The 21,858-nt window shown below is 57.4% G+C and overlaps 1 protein-coding gene across 5 annotated transcripts in view; it reads left to right on the top strand.

The window, feature by feature from the left end:
• Positions 1-21,858, top strand: part of SLX9 (SLX9 ribosome biogenesis factor) — a 40,939-nt gene that overhangs the window by 16,603 nt on the left and 2,478 nt on the right. For all 5 annotated transcript variants that reach the window (XM_074389455.1, XM_039480602.2, XM_039480601.2 and 2 more), the window contains 3 exons: positions 7,580-7,648; positions 14,120-14,267; positions 19,315-19,380. In XM_074389455.1, coding sequence (XP_074245556.1) covers positions 7,580-7,648; positions 14,120-14,267; positions 19,315-19,380 — 283 coding nt within the window. The remainder of the gene's footprint in view (positions 1-7,579; positions 7,649-14,119; positions 14,268-19,314; positions 19,381-21,858) is intronic.

Here is a 21,858-nt window from a genome sequence, read left to right as displayed (position 1 = left end):
ACTTTTCCTGTCATGGGTTTTCAGGCAGCCTGTACCTAAGTGTGCGCCCACCCCTCTCTCTGTGCGGAGCCATTCAGCCCAAGCTGCAGGTTTCTGCCCGGCCAGCGGGTGCTCCAGAGACCAAAGCCACCCCCAGTGCTCTGTGACCAGTCAGCTCAGGCCTGGTCTCTAGTCACTCCCGAGGGCAGGGCCGAGGTGAGGTCTTTCAGGGTCAAGGGTTTGCTGTTCCTTGAACAGCCCTGGAGTCCTCCTCAGTGTGCCTCCCAGGGAGGTCCCCACACGGTGCTTGTGAGCTTGGCGCCTCTGTGCAGGTGGGCTCTGTGGCAGCTGCATCCTGGGCTCCTGAAGACTCAGGCAAGGGCACGGCTTCTCCTCCTCCTCCTCGTCCTCATCTCCGTCGTCCATCTGCCCTGCACCTTGCAGTCCAGCTCAGGTACAGGCGCTGTGGCAGCTGAGAGCACCCTGGGGACCACCGGGTGGCCCAGACCGGAGATCGCAGGAGCCGCCCATGCTCCGAGGCCTCATCTTTCACCCTTTAAGCCTGTTCAGTGCCAGTAGCAGTGGTGGCCCGGAGGGTTCCGCAGGTGTGAGGAGGAGTGGATGGAAGCCACAGCGTATTCCCCCACGGGGAGGCCTGGGCTCTGTCTTGGAGGGAAATGAGGGAATGAGTACCTCCTCTAGCCTTGCCTCAGCCCCTGGCTGGGGTTCGGTGAGGTTCAGTTTAATGGGGACTTACCGGTCCCCCTGACGCTTTTGAGCCATGGACTGAGCGGCCAGAAGGAATGGCGATGTCTGAGCTGCCCGTGCAGCAGGTGGCCTGGGATAAAGCAGACAGGGCACAGGGCACGGGGCAAGAAGCCTCTCTGTGCCCAAAGTGTAATGCCGAGGCCACAGCCGCCTCCACCCTTCTGAGTTTGCAGCGTCAGCTCAACCAGCTGGCCGAGCGTGTGAGGTTGTGTTTTTACCATCAGTTTGGGCTTGGTATTCCTGGTGCCCAGTTGGACTTCAGGCCCCTGTGTGAGCTCAAGCTGGGGCAACCTGCCTCAGGTGTGGCCATTGCTGCCGTCACTTCGTCACTAATCAGACGTGGTTGGTGACCTTCCCCTCCCCATAGCCACTGGGGCTGTAGCGCTGGCACTGCTGGGATCTGGGTTTGGGGTGAGGCCCAGGACAGTGGCGGCTCCAGACACCCTCGCTTGAGGCCTGGTGTCTGCACTCCCAGCCGGGCCCTCCTCCAAGCTGGCATTTCTGCTGCACCCATGGGGCATTTCCTGCTCCCCGTGCTTCCGCAGCACCCGGGAGAGCTGTGGTGGGCTGTCTTGGTTGTGTGCCTTGTTGGTTTAGAAACCACAGCAACTTGAGCTGACTTCACACTGTTCCCATCACAGGGTACGGTGCCCCTACCTGACCTGTCTTTATTTTGCCCTAGGCCTGCGGGGGAGAGAGGAGCAGGGCACGTAGGGCGAGCACCCTCTGTAGCCGAGGCACCAGTCTGTGTCAGTGAACCCGGCAGCCCATCCAGAGGCGGGAAGTGGGGGCAGGCGTGAACCTGTGCCAGGGCCCTTCACTGAGGGCGCCTTGGGCCCAGAAAGCGGCAGGAGCAGGGGCCGTGGGGCCGCCGCCAGCAGTTCCAGGCAGCCTCTGCCCCAGCTTCAGCATTCCAAGCCCTCTCCTCCTGTAGGAGCAGCGTGTTTGGTTCCTGTTTTCCTGGTGTCATGGCAATGGGACCGGGGAGCTCCCTGGGGCCAGAGCCGGGAAGGGTCACTGTGCTGCGTTCCCGACCCGGCCTGCGCCCAGGCCTCATTTTCTTCATTCCGACACAAGGCAGGTCACTGTTCGGGTCAGTTTCCACTGGTCTTAGGTTCGTTTTTGTTTTGAAACAATTTGAAGACTATAGAAAGCTGCTTTGTCAGCCCCTCCCCTTTGTGTTTGGAGAGAGAGGTCGGGGATGCTGCGGTGGAAAGTAGGTCAGCCCGGGCGCATCAGGAAGCTGTGGGAGGGGGTTAAATCCCGGGGGTCCTGGGAGGCTCCACACCAGCTCCTGACATGAAGTCGGTAACGCCGAGCACAGTGACTGCCCTTCTCCAGGCAGAGCTGCTTCTGCTTTGTGTTTCCTTAGACACGGCGGGTTTCTTGGACAAGCCAGGAAGGTCTGCATTCATTAAAGAAATCGGAGACACGTCTTGTAGGGATGTGTTCTGGGGAGAACACGTCTGAGGCTGAACCGCCTCAGGAAATCAGTTAAGGCTGAGGAAATGGGGGTGCCCGTGAGTCCACTTTGTTTCAGAGGAAACTGCAGTCACAGACACAGCACCCAATGAGTGCCCTCGCCACCTGTCCCTACCCGCACAACCCTGCGTTGCCCTCCCCCCACCCTGTCCCCCGAGCAAATGAGGCTCCTTTCCCCACCTGCCGGGCAGGGGCCTGGGCTCTGCGTGGACCAAGCACAAGGGGCACCTGTGGAGTTCACTTTATGGGGCCCCCTGAGAGGCAGCCTCTTTCCCTGGGGTTGCGGGACTTTCTAAGAGGTGACAGTAGTCTCTGGATTTATGTCCTAAACTCACTTCACACCGAAAGCCACACCGTCCCATCAATATCTTAGGTTCGGGAGGCTGAGAAGTCTAGAGTTAAGGGCTTGCATCTGGTGCCAGCCTTCTGGCTGGTGGCAGCTCTGCTGAGGCCCAAACCCTCGCTGGGCATCCTGTGCTGAGGGAGCTGAGTGCACCTACCTGGGTCTCTCCTCCTCCTCTTATAAAGCCACTGTCCCCTTCCCCTGATAAACGTTAGTCCTTTCACCCATTAATCCATGAATCTGTGAATGAATCAATTCATTCCTATGGGCAGAGTCCTCATGACCCAGTCAGCCCGTAAAGGTCCCACCTTTCAGTGATGACACATTGGGAACTGAGTTTCAACCTGAGTTTTGGAGGGATGGGTATTCAGCCCACAGCGCATCCCACCCACTCAGCTGATGATGTGGAGGCGCTGAGAGGCTCCGTAGCCAGCAGAGAGCCCCTCCACCCTGCATCTGGGGTCCTGCCGCCCAGGGTGTAGCCCTCGCCCCCTGTCCTGGGCCCCACCTTTGCACCAAGCGGCAGGAAGCTCCGCAGTGGCCGAGCGCGATGTCCCCTCTGGCTGTCCCCAGTCTGTCTGGGCACTGTGTGAACTGTGGCTGTCCCCAGAGAAGGGGAGGCATGGAGCTGTCTCCCGTGTCAGCTGGCACCGCCAAGGCCTCCACAGGGCCCTCCAGTTTGGCCTGCGCCCACACGGTGGTTTCTGCCAACACGGACTGGCCATCTTCGTCCAGCTGTTAGTCAGCTGGGGTTAATGTGGGGCAGGCCCAGCTGACGTCACCCCGGAATGTGTGGCTGCTCGTTGGGGGCAAGGTGGTCCTCAGGGGCCTGGGAGGCTCCACGCTCTGCAGTGTGGGCTGTGTGCATTTTCTTGGCACTGAGAAGCTATACCTGTATCCACACCTTGGTTTACAGTTTATTTTGGGGAATACACTTCCAAATCCTGTGTCTCCAGGATCCCTTTAGCCGTGTGGTCCCGGGGGACAGGGGAAGTGCCGGCTGGGCCTCGCCCGAGGCTGCTCCGCCACTGAGGCTCCGTGGCCGGAAAGGGTGGTCGAATCCAGTGGGCCATCTGCCATGGCGCTTTCACATCCTGCCCACAGCATGGCCCCACGACCTGGGCAAGCCACTGTGCCCTCGGAGCCTCAGCTTTCTCACCTTGAAAGGGGCTAACTTGGAGGATTGTGAACTGACCAAAACAGAGCCCACGTTCCTGAGCATCCCCGGATAATGAGCACACGAGCTCTGCAGGGAGGCCCTGGGCCAGCAGGGCAGGCGGGCAGGCGAGCAGGTGGCCAGCAGGGCAGGCGGGCAGGCGAGCAGGTGGCCAGCAGGGCAGGCGGGCAGGCGAGCAGGTGGCCAGCAGGGCAGGCGGGCAGGCGAGCAGGTGGCCAGCAGGGCAGGCGGGCAGGCGAGCAGGTGGCCAGCAGGGCAGGCGGGCAGGCGAGCAGGTGGCCAGCAGGGCAGGCGGGCAGGCGAGCAGGTGGCCAGCAGGGCAGGCGGGCAGGCGAGCAGGTGGCCAGCAGGGCAGGCGGGCAGGCGAGCAGGTGGCCAGCAGGGCAGGCGGGCAGGCGAGCAGGTGGCCAGCAGGGCAGGCGGGCAGGCGAGCAGGTGGCCAGCAGGGCAGGTGGGCAGGCGAGCAGGTGGCCAGCAGGGCAGGCGGGCAGGCGAGCAGGTGGCCAGCAGGGCAGGCGGGGTCGGCCGTGAGAGCTGCGGGCTGCCAGGCTCCTCCCGCAGAGCACTCACCGGCAAGAAGCAGAGTGCCCTCCACAGCTACTGCTCCTCTGTGTGGCCCCGCGGGGCCATGCCTGTGTGTGTGTCTGTGTCCTCATCTCTTAGAAGGACGCCAGGGCCAAGTAAAGACCCTGTCTCTGAATCCAGTCACATTCTGAGGTTCTGGGGATTAAGGGATTCAACACATGAACTTGGGGACACAAATCAGCCTGTAACAGTTGGGGGTGCAGGCAAGTCGTTCTGGGGAGGTGAGACAGGCCATGGTGGGGGACAAGGTAAGGAGGGCCCCGGCCAGGAGATGAGGCCATAGCGGGGGATGCCCAAGGCCTGCATTTCCATGGCAGGGGGTGTCCTGGGAGAGGGGAGAAGGCAGAGACATGCCCTGCCTTGTGCTGCACCCCAGTTGCAGGCCAGGATGCATCTCCAGGCTGGCAGGTGGGGTGGGCTGATGGCTCCCAGAGCAGCCAGCATCCAAGAGGAATGGTCTTCTCTTGCCGCGTGGGTAGAATCAGTGAAAGGGTGTTGAAACCACCTGTTGCTCAGGATTTAACCTGAGAGTCCTGCTCCCTGCTTCACAGGACATGAGTGCAGAGAAATTCCAGACAGCTGGGGGCCTATAAGCTGGGGCTGAGCGTGTCCAGGTTGTAGGGTCACAGGAGGAGATCCAGCCAGCGGCTCCTCAGGGCTTTAGAGGCTCCTGTTGGTGATCCTGTCTGGTGGGGGTGTCCGGGGCCCCTCCCAGTGCGAACGGCATTTCGAGCCCTTGCACTGCTCACTGCTTTTCCTCACCGTCTGGAGTGACCTTTGTCCTCTTGCCTGGTCCCACTGGTGGGGCACACCCAGCAGGGGGAGTTGGCAGCCCTCACGGGAAGCTGTAAGGAGCCGTTCTGAGCAGGTGAAGCTGTGTTCTTGAACTGCAGCTCTGAGCGTTTCAGCCATTGTGCCGTGATCCAGCACATTCTGCCTTTCCTGAATGATCCCTCAATGACATCGCCAGTGACTTGGGCTGGGGTCTCAGTCGCCGCCACAGGTCCCTCTTTGGCCAGGTGGCGATGACCTGCCACGTGGATGGAGGCTCTGGCTCTGGACACAGTGCCTTCCTTCTGGGCTGTCAGGCAGGGCAGCGTTTGCTGCTGCTGCCCCAGGCAGGTGCGAGGCCCTGCTGAGTCAGCCTCTCCCACGATGGACCGGGCCCTGCAGTGGCAAGTGCAGTAGAAAGTTCTGGGCCTGGGACAGCAGCACCAGCGGAGCTGGAGGCTGCCCTGCCGACCCGTGAGCTCAGAGGAAAGCACCCTCAGGCCACTACTGCCCCCATGCCTTCCAAAATGGGAGGATGGGGGCTTCTGTGCCTCAAGGTGAATAAAAAGCGAGAAACTGGAAAGCATGTGCGATCCCGAACCGAAATCTGTGGAGAAGGGGTCCGGGCGCTGTGAACAGGAGGCTGAGCATGGGAGGGACAGGCTGGGGATGCTGTGTGTTCCGGAAGTCGGAGCCTTATGAGAGGCTGGGATCCCTTGACCCTTGCTTGGAGCCACAAGACAGGCGAGACAGCCTGGGGGAGTGAGCCCCAACCGAACCAAGAGAGCCTGGGGGAGTGACCCTGAATGAAGTGGAACTGCCTGGGGGAGTGACCCCGAACCATTTTTGCCCAGGTAGCGGCAAGGGCAGCACTGCTGTCACCACAGGAGCGAGTATTCGGCGAGCTGGCAGGAGGGGATCCAGGAGTGTTCAGGTCAGCCAGGTGGATGCACGGGCAACGTGTCCCCAGGCCTATGCCCTAGTGGTTCTCCGAGAGCCAGAGCTGCCCTGGCAGAGGGGGCGTACTTGGGCAGCAGGCAGCCTCCTGCCTTTCCACAGACTGCTGGCAGAGAGGCCTGTGGTTCAGGGCTGTGGGCCAAGCCCTGTTCTAAACTTAGGAAGGCAGCAGTGAAAAAACAGGCAAGAGTCTCTGTGCTTGTGGAGCTCACCTTCTCATCAGACAGCAGTGGCAGTGAGGGGGACATAACATGCCTTGTGGGTGCTAAGTAGGGTTGGCCCGAAGTCTCCCGAGTACCCCAGGGTTCCTTGCTCGTGTGAGGCCAGGTCCTGGGGCAGCGCTGTCCCGTCCGTGCTTGGCAGAGGCCCTCCGACACTGCCACTGTCTTTCTGTCTGTGCCCCCGCCAAGGGCTTGTCATCTTTCACACGAGTCCCACGCAGCACTCAGCTTGTGCCCCTGGGTACCAGCCCTTGCCTTGCTGTGCCTCCATCCCCCGGAGCCCCATGGGGACTTTTTTCCTCACTGTTAGTGGCTTTACAGAGGTCAGGGGGAGCTGTCCCCAGTTCTCAGGACTCACCTCGCTGGGGCAGGCCATGGAGGGCTGAGGGTGCCTGTTTTCCTGCCATGTCCTGGAGAAGGCCCCTCCAAACGCTTGCCCAGACACAACAGGACAGGTGGGAAAAGGGGCACCTAGTGGTCTGGGGAAGGCCTGGGGCTGTGGTGGGGGAGGTGTTAGGCCTGGATTGGTGTTTGTTCTGGAAGCTTCCCCCACAGAGGGAGATGCTGGGCAGCCAGCTGGGCTCACAGAAGGGCGTCAGCTGGGCTCCTTGCCACTCCAGGGGGGCGTTTCTGAGAGCCGAGTGCTCTTGGGGCCCTCAGAGGCACCTCTGTGCAGACTACCCTTGTTCTGGGGTCCAGGCTGGGCTGGGCAGAAGCACTTGTCTGCAAGGGGTGGGTCTTGGGGCAGCAGTGCCCTGATCTTGGCTCCTTGTCATCTGTCCCTCACCGGGGATGTGGCTTTAGCCGAGTGTTTTTCTAGCTGCTTTACGGGGTCCAGGCATGGAGCCTCTGGTCCACTGAGCACGTCATCGGGCCTGGCAGGGGGCAGCTATATCACTGGGCCTTGCTTGACCACCCAGGATCCCGGGGACGCCTCCATAAGCACTTCTGCCCTATTCGCGGCCCCCTTCTGAGCCGTCCTGTGTTGCTGTGTGGCTTCGCTGTGGCCTGCCCTGACAGTCGTTCGGGTCATAGTAGGGAGGAGGCGTCTATTTGGGACACCTGCCTGGGCTTTCCAGGGCAGGCCAGGAGTAAGTGGCCAGGCCATCACCACAGGGGGACGCTGCTGAGAGAGCCTCCCAAGTCCAGGCTGAGCTGTGTTGCAGGTGCTGGTACAGGCCAGACCAGTTGCTGTGACTATGGCAGCTCCGCGGTCTGTACCCGCCCCAGCCCATTCTCAGGTTGTGGGGGTCCTCCTGGACATGTGTTGCTCACTCCTGTGCTCTTTGTCCTCAGGTGCAGCGGCCAAGACTATTTTGTCCAAGAAGGAGAAAATGAAGCTGAGGCGTGAGCGATGGTTGCAGAGTAAGTCCACATCTGCGTCTCGAGGCAGCTGCTGGCCAAGTCCCATCCCTTGGGCCCTCCTGTGCCCACAGCTGCACTCCCCCCTGGGGTGCCCAAGGGGATCACCCAAGACCCTTCAGAGGCTGCGGTGGGGGCTGAAGGATAGGGGAAGCCCAGAGAGGGAGGCCTGGGAGATGTGACAGCATGGACAAGCTGCCGGTCTGCCGTTACAGGTGGCACTGCCACCCCACCCGTGTGGGCGCCTGCAGAGCTGGGCTGCCTCTCCTTGGAGGATGGCCTGGGGAAGCTGCTGCTCTTGGCTCCTTGTTTGTTCACAAATTCCCTATTTTTGGTTCCCGCGGTGAATTTTTATTATGGAAGTACCCTGTGCTCGTGGAGTCTCTGTGGTTTGGAAGTGCCTGCAGTGGAGTGTGAAATCTGTCCAGGCCTTGCCCATGGTGAAAACACAGCGTCTGTGCACAGCAGTGTGGGTGTGGGCAGGGCTCCTGGGGTCCCTTTTTTCTGAAGCTTCACGTGCGAGGTTGGCCTTGCCACGTGCTCCCCCTAGCCACTGTCTCCACAGGTGGAAGCTGTGCTTCCCACTCACTTTGTTGAGAGTTTCTCCTTATTTTTCATGGTGCTGAATATTTGCCAGTGTTTTTCTAAAGATTTTTCTCATCAAAATTATTTTGCATTTTTTGGTTATCTTTTTAGTGTGATTCTGCTGACTTCGTGAAATTAATTTGGAATATTTTCTCTTTTATGTCCTTACATGTTAAAGCATGGTCTGCCTATTTTTTTCCTTGGAGGTTTTAAAGAAAATGTATGTGTTTCAGAGGTAGGACCTAGAAAAGTTTGTCAGTTTCTTTCGTGATTATTACTGTTACACGGCTTCTGTCACTTTTTGGGTATTTCTTAAGGAAGTGATTCGTTCCTCCATTTGCGTTTTCACAGTTCCTGGGATAGCAGTGAAAGTGGGTCTGGATGAGCTGCTGCACTGTGGCTGTTGGACTCTGATTTTCTAGGCTTCATTCTTTGATGATGTGTACATTTTATTTTGTGGCACTTGGTCCTTTTTTTTCTTTTTCACGACTTGAGTCAATTTTGGTCACTCATAAAATGAGCAAATTTGTCCAGGGATGGTGCCGCACGTGATCCCAGCACTTTGGGAGGCTGAGGTGGAAGGATGACCTACACCCAGGAGTTTGAGACTAGCCTGGGCAACATAGCAAGACCCTGTCTCTATAAAAAATATAAAAATTAGCCAGATTAAGTGGTGCGTGCCTCTGAGCCGCCAGCCCTTGCGACTTAGAAGGCTGAGGCGGGAGGATCACTTGAGCACGGGAGTTCCAGGCTGCAGTGAGTCATGATTGCCCGACTGCCCTCCAGCCTGCACCACGAGCAGGCCGCTGTCTCTGAATAACACTAATGATCAGATTTAGTCACATCTCAGTCTTTATGTCTTGGCTGCCTTCTCATTAAATATTCTGTTTTCTTTATCATTCTTTATTTGTATCCCCCCCCTTCATTTCTGATTAAGAAGTTTTGTCTCTTCTGTTTAATCATTAACGAATGTATTTAATGATCATTCTACTCTTTTGTCTTCAAAATTGTTAGTTTTTATTTTGATCACTGCTCTCTTCTAGCTTTCTTTAGGGTTCAGCTGCTCTGCTCATTTGTTTTCATATGTTTTGTTCAGGACTGAAAGGCTATGTTTTCTCTAAATACAGCTTTAGCTATATTTCCCAAGGTGTTTTTACTTTATATTTTATTATGAAAAATTTTATTCAGGAAAGTGGGAAGAATTTTACAGTGAATATCCTGGACCCACCACACAGATTTTACAATCTTTATTACATAACTGTTCATCTAGCAATTTCTGTCCATCTGCCAACATGGGTTTTTAAAAATGCATTTCAAAGTAAGTTACAGACATCAGTATACTCCACCCCAAATAATTCTGCTAGAGTTCAATATTTGTTCATGGTTCTTTCTTTTTTCTTTTTCTTTTGAAGGTTGTATCTATGTAAAATGAAATGCGGATCTTAAGTGTGTGATTCAGTGATTTCTGACAAATGTGTACACCTTTGCAGCTGAAATCCCGTTCAGATTACGGACCATTCCCACCGTTCCCGGTAGCCTCCGTACGCTCCAGCCACTCACCCTCCCACCCATCCCAGCGGTGGTAACCAGTGTGCCACTCTTGTTGCCCACAGTTGAGGTGCTCTTGCCTTGGGCCTCATGGAAATGGAATCACATAGGTTGTGCCCTCTCTGTCTGGCATAATGGTTTTAAAGCCCATCAGGCTGCATGTAGCAGTAGCCCATGCCTGCTTCTTGCTGAGGAGTGTTTCGTTGTATGAATACACCATTTGTTAGTCACTTTCCTGCTGACGGACACCTGGGCTTCTTCCATTTTTAGGGACTGTGAATAAGGCTGCTGTGAACATTCTTTACACGTCTTTTTGTGGACATGTTTTCGTTTTTCTTGGGTAAATGCTGAGGAATGGAATGCTGGGTCATAGGGTAGGTGTATGTTTAGTTTTACAAGCAGCTGCCAGACGTTTCTCTAGAGTGGTTGTACACTCTCACTCCCACCAGAAGCCTGTGCGAGTTCTCCCTGCCCTGCAGCTTTGCCAGCACGCGGCGCGGCGCCTCCTGTCTGGGCCGTCTGGTGATCGCGAATGGCGGGACTCATTCTCATTGCCACCAAAGGAGTGTTTCATCTGCTTACTGCCCATTTGCGTTTCAGCCTCAGTGAAGTTCGTTTTCCATGAGACTTTTTGCCTTTTTATTATTGAGCTCTAAGAATTCTTTATCTGTACTGGAGTCCAGTCTTTGGTGTGGGACATGCCTTTTACAGATGTTTTCTCCTGGACTATGACTTGCCTGTTCATTTTCTTAACTTTTTTTTTTCTTTTTTATAAATGGGAGCTTAATTTTGAGTTTAGTTATTGTGTGTGTATGTATGTATATATGTGTGTGTGTCCTAGTTAAGAAAATTTTGCCTGATCCCAAGTCATGAAGCTATTATTCCTATATTTTCTTCTAAAAACTTGATACTTTAAGCCTCCGTATTTAGGTTTTTTTTCTATCTTGAATTGTTCGTGTGTGTGTGTGTGTGTGTGGTGTTAGTGGTTAAGTTACGTTTTTCCCCCCCAGTATGGATATTCAGTTGTTCCAGCACCATTTGTTATAAACACTTTTCTTTCCCCACTGGATTATTTTGTGCCTTTGTGAAAAATCAAGTGGACTCATAAGTGACGGTCTGTTTCTAGGCTGTCTTCTGTTCCACTGATCTGTTTGTTGTACCTTAGCAAATGACATACTCTCTTGATGACTGTAGCCTTAACATTAGTCTGGAAGTCAGATAACGTAAGTCCTTTATGCTGGTCTGTCTGTCTTAAGGTTGCTTTGGATATTCTGGGTCCTTGGCATTCCCATATAAATTACCATTAGCTCATGTGTTTATTTAAAAACAACAAGAAAAACCAGGTCAGGTTCTGACCGGGATTTCATTGAATCTATAGGTCACTTCAGAATTGCTGTCTTAACAATAGCAAATCTTTAGATCCATGAACATGCTACATCTCACCATTCAATTTTTTTTCACCACTGTTGTGTCGTTTTTCGGTAGAGGTCTTACACTAAGCTTCCTGCTAAGTATTTACTAGTTTTTTATGCTCCCTTAAATTCAGTTTGTTTCTAGTTCTCTGCTAGTATATTACATAATTGGTTCCTTAAAATATTAGTCTTGTATCCTATGAATTTACTAATATGTATTAGGTTTGGTAGTCATTTTGTAGATACCTTAGAATCTTTAGAAATGCATATTTTCTGTGTGCATGGATTTTTTTTTTTCCTTCAATTTGCTTTTTTTCCTCAATTTGTGTTGACATTTCCCCTGTGGATCTGAATGCACCACCCCCACCTCGTCTTTGTGAGGACAAGGTCACAAACTTTGTCCCCCCTTCCCGTGCCCTCCCACTCCTGGAGGCCTCTCCAGTCACTCTTCGTCCCTTGCTTTGCTTTGTCTTGTCCACACACTTCCCCGGTGCCCAGGTGGCGCCCCCATATTCCACCACACAGCCTGTGCCCCAGCCATGCCACGGGCAGTGGCTTCCACATCTATGGGCGGGACGGTGGGTAGCTGGAAGCACACATGTCCCACTCAACTTTCCTGTCCCGCGCTGTCCTCCTAGGCGGGCAGGCCGCTTCACGTCCACCCAGCAGCTCCCAGATCCTCTAACACTTGGTATTATGAAACAGTTAAAAGATTTGCCAGTCTGTGAGGTGGCAAATGGTATTTTGTAGCTGTGATTTTCTTTTCCTTGATTTCTAATCAAGTCGAGTGGCTCTTACTATACTTTTTGGCCTTTGATTCCGCTTTGCTTTTAGTATTTAATTCATACGTAACTGATTTTTCGGAACAGCGTGAGAGAGGAATCCAGCTTTTTCCCCAGGAGGACTCAGTTTATCTAAAGCGTCACGTGCTGTGGTCACACTTCGCCCACCGTCTGCCCTGCGGTCCCTAAGCGTTCATCCGCACTTTGCCCCACTGAATGTCTGTCGTGATTTGCTTTAATGTGTGATAGCCCTGCTTTCTTGTTGCTTCTTGTTTTTTAAAAATGTATTTACTATTTATTCTTATGCATTTAATTGTTTTTAAAAATAAAATTTAGAATTAGCTGCACCGGTTTGACTAAAAACCCTGTTGAAATTGTAATTGAGGCAGCGTCAGGTCTTTGCGGGGCGAGCGACTGAGAGGAAGCTCGCCCTCCCATTGGCCCTCCTGGCTGCTTGGAAGCTGCTGTTCGTTTGGGTCTCCCCCAGGCGCTGCCCAGGACAGCCGTGCTGAGTGTTCCGAGTGTGGGTCCCGCCCCCGCTGCCTCCCCACTCCCCACCTCAGAACTGAGCGGGCCAAGTGGGATTGTTGATATTGTGGTCTTTTCTTGTTCTGCTGTATCATTGAGTGTCTGATGTTTTGCTGTGAAACGTGAGACTCGCTGTCAGTTTCTAGCAGCTAATCTCTGTCAAGGAAGTCCTTCTGTTTGTGGCTTCATTGTCATTTTTATCTTGAGTGAGCAGACACTGGTGGTGGTGACTGTAGGCTTTCTGGCCTCTGAGCGGCCCCTGAGGAGCATCACGCGGAGGCTTTCCCGGGGGAACTGCCCTCGCGTGCCTGGGACTCACCCCGCTTGGCACAAGGTGTCATTCTTCCGAAAGGCTTCTGGCTTTGACTTGCCGAGGTCCGGGCCTTTGCGTCTGTCCTCACGGGAGCCACAGGCCTCTTGCTTTGCTTTCCCTGGTCTGGGTCTGCAGCCTGTGACGGAGCCACCTGGCCCGGCCCACCCCTCCCTTCCCCAGCTTCCAGGGTGCCCTGGCTCTCTTTTTGACAAGGTTTCGAGTAACGTGTCTCCCGAAGTCCAGGCAGGATGGAGCAAGCACTGGATTCTTACCGTAGAAACCTCATGATTCCTGAGGCTGCGGAGAGCTGGCGCACGCCGTCCCAGCTCTCACCCTGCGCTGGGGACTAAAGACCCGGAGTAAGGGTGGTCTTTGTCCCAGGTTCTTGTCAGTGATTTGGGGCCAGGTAATCACACCCTGCTACAGGGACCCAGGGCAGGGTGGCATCTCCTGACTTTGGGTTGGTCAGGGTGGGCCCTTCAGACCTTGCTCTGTGAGCCACCTGCTTCGTGGCATGAGAGGGCGCCGCTGTCCCGGACAGCAGGATTGGAGAGGAGCTGGCTGCTGCCACCTCTGGAAACCTGGGCACTGTTCCCACAGAGGCTCAGGTGCTGCCATGCCCGGGCCTGTGCACAAGCTGGCAGTGCCTGAGCTGCAGGCCTGTCCCACTGGGCTGCCCTGAAGAGAGCAGGCTTTGTCCCAGCTCACAGCCTCCAGGAGCCACGTGCAGCGAGCAGCGTGTCCGAGCATGTGTTCTCGTAGCAATTTTCAACAAATACATTTTTAAATGAAATCAAATGCCAAGGCCATGCCCCTTCTGTCCAGGCCTGGCCCAAATCCCTTCTCCAGCGTGGAGGCCTCGGCCCTGCCTGCCACCCACCACGGCCCCAGGCCCTCGGGTCTGTCCTGGGGCTTCTCCCCTTCCCTCTGGGGAGCCCTCTTCCTCCTGGGAACACAGCTGAGCCTCCCAGGCAGTGACTTGCCCGTTTTCTTCATTTTCCCTCTGCTCCCCATCGCATGCCCCAGCCGGTGTCGCCCGTGTCCCTTTGCAGGAGAAATCCTCAGTGGCTGCGCTCCACCTCGTAGTCAGCCCTGCGATTAAAAAGCACAGCTCTGTGATGAAGGGGGAAAAAATAGCTCAAGCCTCCTCGCCTGCAGGTGTCCAGGGGGCGGAACGGGGGTGACCGTGGCAAGGAGAACGGCAGCAGGGCTGGGTACCCAGCCAGGTCTCTCGTGGGCCAGGGGCTCCGGGCCTGGGCTCTCCTTCGCCTCTTGCTTGCCTCTAAGGCCATTCTTCCTTCCTCAGAAATCGAAGCCATCAAGCTGGCTGAGCAGAAGCACAGGGAGGAGCAGAGGCGGAGGGCCACGGTAGTGGTGGGGGACCTGCGCCCCCTCAGGGACGCTCTGCCTGAGCTGCTGGGGCTCGAGGCTGGCAGTCGGCGCCAGGCCCACAGGTGAGTGTCCGGGAGGGGCAGCCCTGTCCGAGCTTTGGGGGTGACGGGTCCAGAGGTGGAGGGGTGTGAGCGGGCCGCACGGGCCCCAGTGGCTCGTGACCCTGCAGAGGCCGAGAGCTGGGGCGTTAGCCGGTGCTCCGCACAGGTACCCTGCTCCCTGGCTTGAGCTTGTGAGGCTGCTGGGGTCTGTCAGGGACGTTTCTGGGACACCCGGGCCCAACCCTGTGAGGAGCCTGGCTCTGCTGACGCCAGCTCCCTCATGTGCCCCTCCCTCCACATCGGCCACAGCTCCTGCCAGGTCCCCCGGGGGGTCTTCCCAACTCCTTGTTCTGTGCCCAGCCGAGGCCCCTGAGCATCCACCATGCCCTTCCCGCGAGTCTGACGGGGGCTCCAGCCTCCCCTCCTAAGTGGGCTTTCCCCTGACACTGCACACCCTGTCCTGCGCTCACTCCGTCCCACGGAGGGTGCCCTGGTGTCGGGCGGGGTGAGCGTGTGGGACCCACACATGCAGGCCCCTGGTGCACGCCTCCCAGGACTTGTCCTCATGGGTGGGATCTGCTTTGTGTGTCCTCCCTAGGAGGGACGGGGCCTGGTGTGAGTCCAGCTGCTCTCCCAAGCTGTACCTGCCTGTGCAGGAGGCACGTGCCACCTGGTATCGTCACAGGTCTGGATGTGGTTTGTTCTTCAGGGAAGAGGCAGGTTTCTGTCCCACCCTTGGCTGATGGCGTCACAGTGCCCCTCCCCTGCCCCCTGCTGAGAGCTGGGGTGGCGGGTTCTGGGCCCTTTGTGCATGAGCAGCCAAGCCAGCTGGCCTGGGCCCGGGCCCGGACATCCGTGTGACACCCCACGCCCCAGCCCTGGGCAAAGCCTGGTCCCTGGCATGAGCCTCCTCCTGACGCGCCGAGATGCTCCCTCCAGACCCCTGTCACCCAGTGAACCATTTGTCAGTGGCAGGTTCTGTGTGTCCTGACGACATGGATGTGGCCCTGCCAGCCTGCCATGGCGTGTGTGCCCCAGGGTGGCTCAGCCAGGAGGGCAGCAGCTGCATGACCCTCCCTGTGGCCTTTCAGGGACACAGGCTGCCAATAAGGTGCTGCCTGTGGTGCCTGTCTCCCAGGAGCTTGCTTTCAGGCTCTTTGTGCCCGGGTCACATGCACGTGAAGGGAAAGCAGCCTCTACCCTTCCCCAGTGGCTGGGAGGCACTGCCCAGCGTGGGTGCCGAGGCTCGGCTCAGGCCCGGGGCTGTGGAGCCACAGCCCAGCTTCCAGGGGTGGCTGGAAAGAGGCTGGGCTGCTCCATCCTGTCTCAGCTTCTGGGCCTTCCTCATTCGTGTCGTCTCTAATTTTGCCTTTTTGAAGATACTTTCTTTCTCCTACTGACTTTCCATCTGGGGAGGAAGCAGGGGCTGGGTGCAGTGTCGGATCTGGGGTCATCCTTCCGTGGCCCAGCCGCCCAGGCCCGGGCTGGCAGTAACGCACCGCAGGTCCAGGCCGCTCCAGGCCGGCGTCCCGTGGCGGAAGCAACCAGAGCGCTGGGTCCAGGCTAGGAGCGGTGGCCCGGAGTGGAGATGTGACGACTGAACATTCCTGGTTCTGGAACAAAAATGTGACCCTAGTCAAGTATCTTTCCCAGTCTTCAGTTTTCTCGTCTCAAAAATGTGTTTGGAGCTCCCAGAAGGGAGAGGGCTGTGTAAACACCCGGCCCCAGGCCGAGAAGGATGTGCCCTGCTGCAGGGCTGCTGTGCCCCGTGCGGGGCCTGGGGCCGGGGCCCATCTGCTCTCAGCCCTGAGAGCCTCCTGTGTCGGGGGTCCCTGTCCCTCCTCAGATGAGGTTCAGGCAGCAGTGCCTCTTGACCCTGGGGGAGCTCTTGGAATGAGCCCTATTTTAGACGGGTTTTAGATTCGTAGAAAAACGGCAGAGATGGTACCGAGAGCTCCTTGCAGCTCCCACGCCCCGCAGGCTGTTCCTCTTACGCTGGTGTGCTGCGCCTGTCACCCTTAAGGAGCCAGCGTCCACAGGGAAGTAGTGAGCATTAACGAAGTAATTAATGGTTAACCAAAGGCCACGCCTTAGCTTTCCTTCGTTTTTCCCTGATGGCGCTTCTGCCTCAGGGTCCCATCCAGGATCCCACGGGACGCTCAGACATCCCGGCTCCCCAGACCCCGCTTGGCTGTGAGTTTCTCAGACTCTTCTTGGTTTTGGTGACCTTGACTGTTCTGAGGAAGCTGTCCCTCAGCTGGCACCTGTTTGATGATTTTCTCGTGGGTACAGGAAGGGACTGAGTTCGGGAGGAAGCCCCCAGAGGTGCCACTCTCACCCACTTTATCAGGCACGCGCCGTCAGCGTGACAGCATGGTGAGGCTGACCTGGCCCTTGTGGGGCAAGGCTCCCCCTCCATGCTGTCCCTTTGGAAGGAAGTCACTGTGCAGCCCTCGTCTCGGGGTGGGGGTTGTGCTCCACCTCCTGGAAGACACAGTGGCTGCGGAGGTTGTCTGAAATTCTGCTGGGAAAGAACTGTTTCTCTGTGCACGCATCTACGTACCGGTCGTGCGTTGGTGGTGTTCTGGACTGAAGGATGTTTCGCTTACACTCGGGGCTGAATCCAGTGCTCCTTGATTTTGGTGCCAAAACTGTTCCAGTGTTTGCTGTAGGGAATTCCTGCAGCTGTTCCTGGCTCCCTTTGGCATGCCCCATCCAGGTGGGGGTTGTATTTTTAGCTCTCTCCCACTGCCTAGCACCAGCAGGTGCCCCGAGTGCCCCTTGGACCTCTCCTGGCAGTCCTGGAGTCTGCTGTTTCTCTAGGGAGCCCCGTTCTGGGTATTGCAGGTGTAAGGCCCTGGGTCTGGTGCTCCGTGTGCCTGGGCGGCAGCCATGTCTCCAGGAACTGCACCTGGTCCCGACGAGCAGGTCTCTGCCCCAGCCACCTCTGCTCTTGGACTCTGATGTGCTCTGGGCTTGAGGAGTCAGCAGGCGAGCACCAGTGGCCTGGGAGGCTGGAGGGTGGACAGTCCCTCCTTCCCAGCCTGGAGCCCCATCTTCTGCTTCTGGGGGAGGGGACCTTAGTGACCACTCAAGCTCCGGACCTCAGCCTCATGTATGTGCTTTGTGGGCGATTGCCCGCACCATGCCCGGAGTGGAGTGGCGGTGATGTCACTGCTCCTGCCTGGAGGGCGCGCCTTGGGGACTGTGAGGCTCCACACTGGGTGGAGGTAGGCTCTGATCCTCTGTGGCTTCCCGCTGCTGGGCCTGGCAGAGTCATGTCACTGCCAGTGCTGCCCCATGGGTCATCCTGGCCTGTGATGGTGACTGCCCAGCACTCCATCCACAGGGCACTGAACTCTCGGGCACCCCACTGGGAGGCTGTGCATCCGCCTGGGAGGATGGGGTGTGGGATGCGAGGGGGGGGATGGTACCTGCGGTGAGGAGGAGGAGGTGCTGTGCCTGGCCGTGTGGGCACTGCAGCCACCCTGGGTGCAGCTTCTCTGCTTTGGAACCTTGGGAGGCATCAGTCCCACCCCTACTGCCATTTCAGCTCTCTCACGAGTGAGGGTGCAGCTACGCGGCCCGAGGTATCCCCAGCTGGGAAGGCTGCCTTGGACCCAGGCCCAGGTCTCCTGCCCCCAGCATGTGGCTGCCCCACTGAGGGCTTCGCCCTGGCACCAGGGATGCACCTGGAGGAGGGGGTCCCACGCTGACAGCTGCTGCTTGGGGGTGGGCATGGGGAGCGGTCAGCCAGCCAGAGGGGAAGAGCTTCTGTGTCGCGTCAAGGCTGGCCCAGGATAGGCCGTGGGGAGGCATCCTTAGCGCCGGCAGAGTCCCTGGAATGTATGCAGCTCTGAGCAGGCGGAGGGGACAGGAGACGCCAGGGGCAGTCATCTGCCAGTGTGAGCGGAAAGGCGTGGGGACTGAGTCCCTCCCCAAGTCAGCGCAGAGCCAGGGTTAAACGAAAGTGGGTGCTGAGGGCTGTTTGGAGCAGACCCCAAATGTCTGTCATTCATGTTTTAAGAGAGCGGTGAATAAAAGAGCCAGTCTCCTGGCCCGAGGCTAAGCATAGGGCTGGCCTGAGGACCCCGCAGCTCCGCCTTCCCCATGCCCTCTGGGTCCCGCCTCGCTGTGTGGACGGCAGATCTGGGTAGGCGCCTGGTGTGGCCCCGCAGCCTCTCCCTCCCTTTCAAGGTGCAGGTTGCTGTCCCGTCGGAACATTCGGCCAGGTGGGTGGCTACCTTGGCCGGCTGACCACAGGGGAGCACAGGCGAGTTCCCAGAATTCCCATGGTTACCTGAGGGTGAGACGCTCCGCCAGGAGTCAGTGCCTGCTTAGGGTGGACGCCAGAGACGGGAGTGTCCTGGCCCGCCCGCGCCCCAAGTCAAGGCCCAGCGTCCTGGTTTGGAGATCCCAGGACTAAAGGAAGTAGCCAGCAGCACTCCGTAACCTCCATGGTTCCTCCACCTGTCCACAGGGATTGCAGCGCTCGCTGGCACCCCCCGCAGGTGCAGGCAGGGCAGGATCTATGGGGGTCCGTGCCCCTGCCCCCTAATTTAGTCATCAGGAGGGCGGGCACAGGTCCCCCCCGGTATAATAGCATGACACGTAGGCAGGGGTGGGTGACTCGGGCTTCCTGGGAAGTGGCGTGTGTGGCAGGCATGGGACTGGCTTTGCCTGCCAGGGTCATTTGGCCCAAAGTGTGAGGTGTTTGCATGGCCTGCCCTGGCCAGGCAGGTGGGGTGGAGACCCTGTGTTTCATGAGATGTGTTCCTGGCAACTGCTCCCTCCACGCCTCACGGAGCCAGGAGGAGCTGTGGGAGTCACCAGATTCCACACAGAGCAGCTCTCGACCCGAGGTCGCAGGACTGGCAGGCAGTGGCACCCCTTGTCCAGGTCCAGCCTCCACAGCCAAAGAGCGGCATGCAGCTGTGGTTCTGCCACGGTTTGCTCACCTCAGGTCACCACCATGTCTGCGCCAAAGAGGGAGGGGCCGGCATTTGCCCGTGGGAAGGCGTCCAGGGATGCTGGATACTGACTTGACGCGGCTGCTCTATCCATGCAGGGAGAGCAGCAAGCCGCGGCCCTCGGAGCTCAGCCGGATGAGCGCAGCGCAGAGACAGCAGCTTCTGTGAGTGCCTCCACCCCACCCTCCCCAGGGTCTTGAGTGTCCCTGGCCTGCCTTCCCAGGGGTTGAGCTGCTGAGAGCCCCCGCCTGCCCCCCAGGCCCCTCCACACTGCTGCAGTCGCTCCTGCCTGTCTACTCCAGGTGGGCTTTGCAGGGCAGTCAGGTGGGCTTTGCAGGGCAGTCAGGCCCGGGACAAGGCCGCCTGCTGCGAAGGCTTCAAGTGCAGACAAGGGTCTCAAATGGTGGGTGGACACGGCCCCTCCCCATCGCCGGATGGCCACGTTGGGTTCTGTGGCTGGTCACTGCAGCCCCTGCCAGCAGAGCTAGGACACTGATTTGCAGAAATGTGTACACAGTTTTCCTCTCAGGTACGAAAGTCTCCAGACCACACTCTGGCCTTTTCGTAGACACAGCTCCAGTTTCCACTGAGGGAACCACATTTTATGCCGTGTAAGATGGTAGTAGTTAGCTACTGGAGTCATTTTTTTTTTCTTTGTGTTTGAAATGACTGCTAAGATGATTCTCAGTAGGGAACATTCTGTGTCGGTTTCTACCGAGGCCCATTGTGCCCTTGCAGTTTATAATCTGGAGTCTGCTTTATAGTTACTGTGATGTTTAGGAGCTGGTGTCAAATGGTAGCTCCAAGTGTTTCTTTCTCATTCTGGCTTTTCTTCAGGGGCACCGATTATACATTCATTGGATCTCTCGTCTGTCTTCCATCTCGTTTTCTCTAATCCATTTGTACTCTAGGTACGTTGTAGTATCTAGACTGAAGTATAGTCGGTGTAGTAATCTGTCTTTTTTAGTTTGCTAAAATGTTTTTAGTTTTATTTTTTAGAGACAGGTCCTTGCTTTGTGGCCCAGGCTGGAGTGCAGAGGTATGATCAAGGCTCACTGCAGCCTCCACCTCCTGGGCTGCAGCGATCCTCCTGCCTCAGCCTCTCAAGGAGCAGGTTCTTCCTGCTTGCCCTCTTTGGTTTCTGCTTCTCTGTCTATGAACAGTTCTTCCTGGGCCAGCTTTGTCTGGAGACAGTTTGCAAACAGCAGAGCCGTCTCTGTGTGACCATCCTCCTGCCTGGCGTCCCTCTCTGCCTCTGCCTGGCACCTCTCCCCAGGCACAGCCTGCTCCAGGGAGCCACTCCCTGCCTGGACGGAGTGACAGGATTTCTTCTCGAAGGTGGTCTGTGGTCCGCACCCCTTGGTGCCTCCATGTCCTTGCGGTCACTGCATTTCGAAGCAGCTCAGGTTAACAGGTCTCCTGGTTTCATCAACGGTAGAGTTTGGTTTCTTGTTGCTTCTGAGAGGATGGCAGGAGGCCCCTTGTCCACTCCGTGTTTTGGAGCCAGAGGACTGTTCCCTTCGTGTCGTGGTGCTTTCTGGCGCATGTGGATGGGGCTCAGGTTTGAGTGCTTAGATCCTTTGATCCAGAGACCCCAGTGGGAAGTAAGAGTGTCCCCTCCCCTGGGCCATGCTCCCATCGGGGCTGCATCTGGGGCATGAGCGAGCCTCAGAGCTGGGGCTGGTGGTCTGTTCCCCAAGGCTGCTCCATGAGGACCATACCAGGGACAGGGGCTGTCATCTCAGGTGGGAGGCCCTGTCTGTCAGCCTCTGATGACAGCTGTCCAGGATAGCATCTGTAGGCCTGGCTCAGCATGGGGGAGCCACACAGCGCCAGGGACACCCAACCCATGCCCCATACAGCATCCACACTCACAGGCAGGCACAGGCTCCCCCACAGCCTCTCACACACAGGCACCCCCACCACAGCCCCTCACACACACACGGGCTCCCCTACCACAGCCCCTCACACACGGACTCCCCTACCACAGCCCCTCACACACACACGGGCCCCCTTACCACAGCCCCTCACACACAGGCTCCCCCTACAGTTTCCCTTCCAGGCCTCACTGCCAAGGCTCCTTTCCATCCCCAGCTCTGGCCTGGCACTCTGAGCAGTGCTGAGAACCTGGCCTGAGCCTTTGCCTGGCCTCAGCTCCTCAGTTGCCCCACATGGGGCCTTGTTGGGTCCTGGTAGCCCCAGAGCTCACTAGTGATGTCCAGGCTGGGACTGAGGCATTTCACCCTGACTTTATGGGGAGAACCCCAGCTGCCATTTCGTGGCCAGGGTGTCAGTGGAAGGAGGAGGTGGCGGTCAGTGCCTCCTGCTGTGGAGACGGCCCCAGCCCCACTGTCCTCAGCAGCTCTGGTGTGTGGGCCCCACCCGGGCGGTTGTCCAGTGGGATGTGAAGGAGCCTTGTTATCTGCCCAGGAAACCAGGGCCAGTGTGGTCCAGCCTCACACACGGCTTTGTGCACCTGGGGCTCACAGGCCTGAGGGGGGCAGCCTCACCCCCACCGGGCTCAGGGCCTCCTGGCCACTGCAGCAGAGTCTGGGAGCTGCTCCTGAGGCTTCTGTGCCTGAGTTGGGCCCCAGATCACCTTCGCGTTCCACAGCGGCACTGCTCCCGGTTTAGAGTGGGAG

This window comes from Saimiri boliviensis, chromosome 18 (assembly GCF_048565385.1).
Source record: "Saimiri boliviensis isolate mSaiBol1 chromosome 18, mSaiBol1.pri, whole genome shotgun sequence".
NCBI lineage: Eukaryota > Metazoa > Chordata > Mammalia > Primates > Cebidae > Saimiri > Saimiri boliviensis.
Note: the sequence above shows the minus strand (reverse complement) of the source record. Positions and strands in the feature narration are given on the sequence as shown.